The following is a 7,357-nucleotide window of genomic DNA, read 5'->3' on the forward strand; positions in this document are numbered from 1 at the left end:
GAAAATGGGTTCATTTATTAATTAATATGTATAACATTATTATTATTGTTATTATTGATATTATTAGTTTTGTTGTTGATTATTATTTAGCATTATTATTATTATTATTATTATTATTATTTAGTGTTATTTATTATTATTTATTGTTTCTTGTTCATTGTTTATTTTTATTATTTTGCATTATTTATTATTTATCAATGTTTATTATTTGTATATTGTATTATTATATTATTATTATTATTATTATTATTTATTGTTTAGTGTTATTTAGCATTATTTTTATTTATCAATATTTTAATATTATTTTTTTATTATAAATATGATCAATATTTATAATTATTATATTTCATTATTTATTTTATAACACCACAGATGGTGTTTTTCAGCAGTAGTTTTCGCTGTTTTTGACTGATTTAGTCTATATTTGGATGGTATTATAAACTCACTGCACAACACTTTTGATTTTCAGGATAATGTGCAGCGCTTCGTTAACGGCTGAGAGTCTGAGCACTCCGTGAATCACAGTAATTAACCGTGAGCCGCACTTCACATGTGATTGTGTGTCTGCCGCGTGAAACCGTCACACTGATGTGGCGTGTGCTGTCCTGAGCTCGCTTCCGCTAGTCTCCCGTTCGCTTCGAATCGGCCTGATCTGTGCGTGACCCCGGGCGCCGCTGCGATTTAGCCACAGCCAATTACCCAGAATGCCCCGTCAGGCCGCTGGAGCGGCATGTGATTGGAGGCGATGGTGGCTCTCGTCTCGCTCTACAGGTGTATATGCAGGGCTGTTTGTGATATCCGCTCACATCCAAACACAAGCTATTAAATACAATCATGCAAACCCAACGTGAACGACATATTGAATCACAAACTCAAAGCTCTGAGAGACTCCCAGAGTTTTTGTTTTGCGTCCCCTCCAGCTTCTATTAAGTTCTTATCATGAATAATGGAAACGGTATGAAAACAAGAGTCATAAATATGCAGCGGGTCACAATAAGCCTGCCATTCTCAAGACGGCACTTTCTCAACGAGTTTCTCAACGAGTTCACATTAAAATTACTCTGAACAGAAAATATATTTAACTTCATACAAGAGCTTTCTAGCCCTTTACCCATCAGCAGAGTTTAACTAATGACCTTGAGTCAGTGATGTCACTAAATTACACACTCTCTCTGTGTGTTGAGCTTTAATGTGCTTTATTGGCAGCTGTACAAAGGAAACAGAGTAATGACGGAGAAGAGCTCAGTGTTTCTCTGAATCATCAGAAGGAACATTAGTAAGTACACTAAAGCTCAGTCGGGGCTCTGAAATTAGATCAGGCTGGATCACGGCTGTGGAAGTGTGTTAGAACGCTGCATGACAATACGTTATATCTGTTATTTTAGTATTACTTATATACTATTTTATACAATAGTTCTTTCTGGTCCTAGAATCTGATTGGCTGATAAGAATATGATATTAGAGTGATGCTAAAACTCCAACTGCTTCACTGTTTGTATCACTCCGCTTACTGTATTTCTCACAGCGAGTGTCATGACAGACGCCCAAATCCAGTATAATTTTAAAAATAAAATACTGTTTTTGTGTCATGGAATGTAGTTTTAATAGTTTTTTTTTTTTGGCGAGAATGAAGTTCAACTACATTTGAAGTAGACTTCAAATATGCAGCTTGTTAATAAAGATAATGTCTATTTGAAAATTAGCTTCGATGTTTTCGGAGCTGTGAGCTCCAGATGGTCAGCGGTCGTTCTCCGCTCATGAACCCACAGAGAGAGCGCCTCACCTCGGCCAGATCTTCTGGAATTTACCGCTGGCTCTGATGACTCTGTAGTGGTCAAACATGATATATATTTCATTTTGGGCAAATCTCACGGGCAGTCTTTGGTCTCAGTAATCTATTATTTGTTCCAGAGCAAATAGTTTTGTCTGAGGGCAAAATCTCATCATGTTATAGTTTATGCTTTTGACTGCATTGCCTAGTAACATTTATGATGGCTGTTAGTATTTAGTATTGAGAAACTGTGTGTTCGTGATGGTGATTTTAGTTGCATTATTCCGCTATTAGATGGTGACAAGAGACTGTTTTTACGAGTGAGTCAGCAGCAGTAAAGACTTTTATATTGAAAGAGACTGAAACGGTTGTAAACAAGGAAGTTATTTTTAATTTCAATAAGATCTTGTAAGACACAGCCAACAAATGCACTGAGCAGCGCTGTCATCGGAAATCACCCTTAACAGATGAAAGGATTGTATGACAAAGATATCGCTTTCCTCAGCGGACATTTAAACTAATGTTTTATTGTGAATATGAGATTGAGCTGAAGAATGAATGCTGGATCAGATGCAGGTAATAATCACACTCGCTCAATCTGTCTCTTCATAATACTCTACTATACATAATACACAGCTTTTAATACAGTAATACAATAAGCTTTCAATGAAGCAACTCAACATTAATTTGTTACTGGTTCTAAAGAGACGTTTCTGAATTAGTAACAAAGGCTTAGGCTCAGCTGTTAAACTGTCAACTTTAGATTTGAATCTGTGGCGGAATTAGTTCTGCACAAAAGAGGGATATTGCTTGTATAGTATTCATTAATATTTAGTTACCTTTTATTCACTTCAGTCTTTCCCCAGTTTAATGCTGAACATAATGTTTCCCATCGGACTCAAATAAATTAAACTTGCTCTCATCGCTGAAGTAACTTTGAAGCAGTTCTCCTCTCTTCACACAACATGCTCCTCAGCAAAGGTGAGCCTAGACGTTTGGTTCTTTCTGCTGATGAGAGGTTTGGTCACTGCAGAGTGCGCTTTCAGTCCGACTTCTCTTAAATATGCCGAGACAGATTCTTACCCTGTTCAGCGCTTAACTGGAGAGCAATTCCAGCTGCAGTGCTGAACCGATTCCCCATTGAGAGTATCTGCATTATCCTGTCTTCTCGTGCATATGTCTTTCATGGACGACCTCCGTGATGTACGTGTGCTATCAGGGTAAACTTAAACATATTTATTTCATTTAGGCAACATTTGTGTAATTTTTGTTTTTAAGTATAGGTCTTTAATCTAATATTAATATCTGATTTAATTTCAGCGACTGAGAATGACTCAGTTTTAGGTTAAGTTTTGTGAACAGTAACAGCATATGCTATATGTTGAATTCTTGGTTAATGGTAACTAAAATCCTGAATTTAACTTACCCTTTATACTGCTAAAACATAAACCAGCTTTAGCATTCATCATATTTCACTGCAGATCAATGCAGGTGGATCTAGTGAATGACAGATGGATGGAGATTAGAAACTGAAGCATGTCCAGGTGAAATGAAGACGCTTAAACATTCAGATCTGTCTGCCAACATCATTGAACATCATCACAACGACAGATCCACGAGTGTGTGTGTGTGTGTGTGTGTGTGTGTGTGTGCGCACAGATATCTCCTCACAGTATGAGTGTGAGAGTGCGTGTGCGCGCGTGTGTGTGCGCGTGTGTGTGTGTGTGTGTGTGTGTGTGTGTGAGAGTGTGTGTGTGTGTGTGTGTGTGTGTGTGTGTGTGTGTGTGTGTGTGAGAGAGAGTGTGTGTATCTGACCGCTCTCTCCTGCTGCAGGTAAAGGTCCAGAGATCCTGACGGCCGGTCAGAAACTGAATGATAACGAGTGGCACTCAGTGAAAGTGGTCCGGCGCGGGAGGAACCTGCAGCTGTCTGTGGATAACGTGACTGTGGAAGGTAGAAACTCATTCTTCATCAAGCTTCATTTGCTCATGAGCTCAGGTGGGAGGAAGATGAAACTGCAGTTTAATAGCAAACTGTCACTATTTAAAGCCCCAAACCCCACCCACCACAGAAACATCAGCCAATCAGAACGCACAAATGAATGACATACACAGCATTTCATGACTTTCTTCTTTCTAGAAAGAGTTTTTCCTCCACTTCAGCAGCACTTACAGACACCAAAACTTAGAGGTTTTTTTCTCTGTATATTCTAAGGGTTTTTACTGTGGGGTTTGTTCATATTTCATTCACATGAGTTTTTATAACATTTTATTCCTAAAAACATGGCGAGAAATGTATTTGTTTTCTGTCTGTTGACTATTTTCTGATTTATGAAGTGATCAAAAGAGAAATACAGAATCCCCTCTGTAAAAACCTTTAACTCTAATATGACGACAAAATTAAACAAGAATTATGAACCTGACTTTAGATTTGTGTTCTGGAAATGTATGCAAATGAGTGCTTATGTAATTAGATAAAGCCTCGTTTGCATACTTAAACATAACATTGTGTAATATAAGACGTTTGTCTTAATGTACTGCTATGAAACTGTGGAAGTATGGTGGTATAATGCCAGCGTTGGCTGTGCATGTGGTGACTGTGGTTGTGTCCTGCAGGTCAGATGACCGGTGATCACACGCGTCTGGAGTTCCACAACATCGAGACAGGCATCATGACGGAGCGCAGGTTCATCTCCGTGGTGCCGTCTAACTTCATCGGGCACCTGCAGGGCCTGACGCTGAACGGTGTGCCGTATCTGGACCAGTGTAAGAACGGAGACATCTCGTACTGCGAGCTGAACGCCCGCTTCGGCATGCGCCATATCATCGCCGACCCCGTGACCTTCCGCAATAAAGGCAGTTACCTGGCGCTGGCCACGCTGCAGGCGTACGCATCCATGCACCTGTTCTTCCAGTTCAAGACCACCAGCACCGACGGCCTGCTGCTCTTCAACAGCGGCGACGGCAGCGACTTCATTGTGGTGGAGCTGGTCAAAGGGTCAGTCGCATCTCCTGTCGTTCTGCAGAGTTTCTAAAAACAGTCAAATGCAAACTCAGAATATTATACTAACCTGCAATAAATATGTTAAATAAGACAAATGTCATTTATGTATTTAATCCCTTTTTATTAGCCAGTGTCTTTGCTACTGACCTTCGATGATCCAGTTCAACCATGCTAAGCAGAAATCACACATTTGTGTTTTATTTTAGTTATTGCTGAATAGTGTTGAACTTTCTTCTGCTGCGTCATATTCTTCATGTGATTAGTTTGAGCGGCGCCCTCTACTGTACAGACGTGAATTTACATTTCCTTCAGCCTGAGACGCATTCATTTCACTTTTGTTGTGAAAGGGCTTTACGTTTGTAAATTAAGAACTTTTTATATTAAAAACAAACAAGCAAGCCTCGCCCAGATTTAAAAAGTAACTCAAAAGTAACGTAACACATTACTTTCCATAAAAAATAACTAAGTAACATAATTAGTTACTTTTTTATGGAGTAACGCAATATTGTAATGCATTACTTCTAAAAGTAACTTTCCCCAGCGCTGGTCCTGGGTTTAGGAAAACTGTTTAGAAACAGAATTACACACTTCACCTTCTCCAGACGCAGTAAGACATTAGAGGCAATAACATGTGCATGGAGTTCATGTTGAGACTTTGGTATCTTGACAAATCTGAGCTCAGTCTGAGATCTCTTCTGAAACACCAGAGGAGACTTGAGATTGCGGAGCTCATTTTCAGCAAAGGTCTGCATTTGCATCACGTGATTTTCCTTGAGAAATAATTGAGATATTAAAGAGATCTCTCTGTGTATAACAAGTTTTGCTTTGCGTTAAGTTTACTTAACAGTGTTATTTTAATATTATTTATGTACTATTATTGTATTTATTAATATTTTGAATTGGCATTTGGTTTTATAATTTCAGTTTTCATTTTAATTTTAGTTTTAGTAATTTTTTTTAGTGCTTTTGTTACTTTTTAAATATATTTTTTTGTAGATTTAATTTATTTCAGCTTTAGTATTTTTAGTCCTTAAACTTAATCCATAAGATAAAACCATTGCTTAATGGCTTGTTTGTCAGTGTTATTTTAGTATTACTTATGTACTGTTACAGGAATTATTAATATTTTGAATTTACTTTTTGCACATTGATTTATATTTTAATTTGAGTAATTTGTGTACCTTTTTTAATTTAAGTTTTCTTTATACTTTTCATTTTAGCAGTACTTCAGCTTAAATTGATCTATATTATAAAACGGTTATTTTTAGTATTATTTATATTATAATATTTATTTATATTTTGAATTGACTTTTCTTTTTTTATACTTTGTTTTTATTTGAATTTTAGTTTAGGTTTTTGTAATTTTGTTATGTGCTTTTGTAATTGTTATTGTTTATAATTTTAATATTTAATCATATTTTATAGGTGTAATTTATTTTCAGTTTCAGACATTTTAGAACTTGAATAGCTTTAGCGTTCATCATACTTCGCTGCAGAGTGCTAATCGTACAGATGGAGATAAGCGTGTCCGTGTGAAATGAAGATGAGCAGCAGAAGGTTTGTATGTGGGGAAGACGAGTGAACACTGACTCACCTCACACACAAACTCTGCAGAGACTCTGATTGTTCTGGAGAACTGTGTTTCTAAGCAACAGATGTGCGGTGTGGGTGCCAGAGCCGTGTTTAAAGTGCTTCGGCGCAGTCATTGTTCACGCCGTTACGAGCAGTCAAAGAATGCAGCTCATTTTTCACAGTTTTTATCTGCGACGAACACAATAAATGCAGTGTTTTATAATCAATATTTGAAGGGAAATTACAGTAAATGCGGAGAAAACACCAGAGAGCAACATTTACTACGGTATTAGAATAAACAGAGTGCAGGAAATGAGTTTCATTCAGGGAAGAGTGACTCGCTCATTTGTGCTGCGAAAATAAGGACACAGTTCAATCAGATCTCAAAATATAAAACCTTTCTAGAGCTGCTGAACTCTAAAGTAGACAAACAAGTGTGGCATATTCAGAAATCTGCTTCAGTGCGCGAGCATTGTTAAGAAAATCACCTTTATTTAGATTAAATAAAGTGTATATTAGACTAAGCAAAAACTGCATGTACAAATGCACACTAAATTTACTGTACATTGAGCCCAAAAATGTGTGTTTGTTTAGTCTAAATAAAGAATAAATAAAGTGCCGCTGTCAGTGGTGAAAACACACAATTATTTCAGTCTAATAACAGTAATAGATTTGGCTGACTCAGCGTTCTGTCAGGGTTTGATAATATGAATCTCAGCGTGTGTTTGAGGTGACCTGTGTGTGTGTGTGTGTGTGTGTGTTTCAGGTACGTTCACTATGTGTTTGACCTGGGGAACGGCCCGTCTCTGATGAAGGGAAACTCGGAGAAGCCGCTCAACGACAATCAGTGGCACAACGTGGTGGTTTCACGCGACACCAATAACGTACACACGCTCAAGATCGACTCTCGCACCGTGACACAGCACTCTAACGGAGCCAGGAACCTGGACCTCAAAGGTACCACACACACACACACACACACACACACACACACTCACTCACTCACAGACA

At 37.8% G+C, this 7,357-nt stretch overlaps 1 protein-coding gene across 1 annotated transcript in view; it reads left to right on the forward strand.

The window, feature by feature from the left end:
- Positions 1-7,357, forward strand: part of LOC107679952 (neurexin-2-like) — a 329,958-nt gene that overhangs the window by 311,646 nt on the left and 10,955 nt on the right. The window contains exons 13-15 of the mRNA XM_016475681.1: positions 3,605-3,724; positions 4,387-4,768; positions 7,113-7,303. Coding sequence (XP_016331167.1) covers positions 3,605-3,724; positions 4,387-4,768; positions 7,113-7,303 — 693 coding nt within the window. The remainder of the gene's footprint in view (positions 1-3,604; positions 3,725-4,386; positions 4,769-7,112; positions 7,304-7,357) is intronic.

Source organism: Sinocyclocheilus anshuiensis, unplaced genomic scaffold, assembly GCF_001515605.1.
Source record: "Sinocyclocheilus anshuiensis isolate Anshui unplaced genomic scaffold, SAMN03320099.WGS_v1.1 scaffold1916, whole genome shotgun sequence".
In the NCBI taxonomy this organism is placed as follows: Eukaryota; Metazoa; Chordata; class Actinopteri; order Cypriniformes; family Cyprinidae; genus Sinocyclocheilus; species Sinocyclocheilus anshuiensis.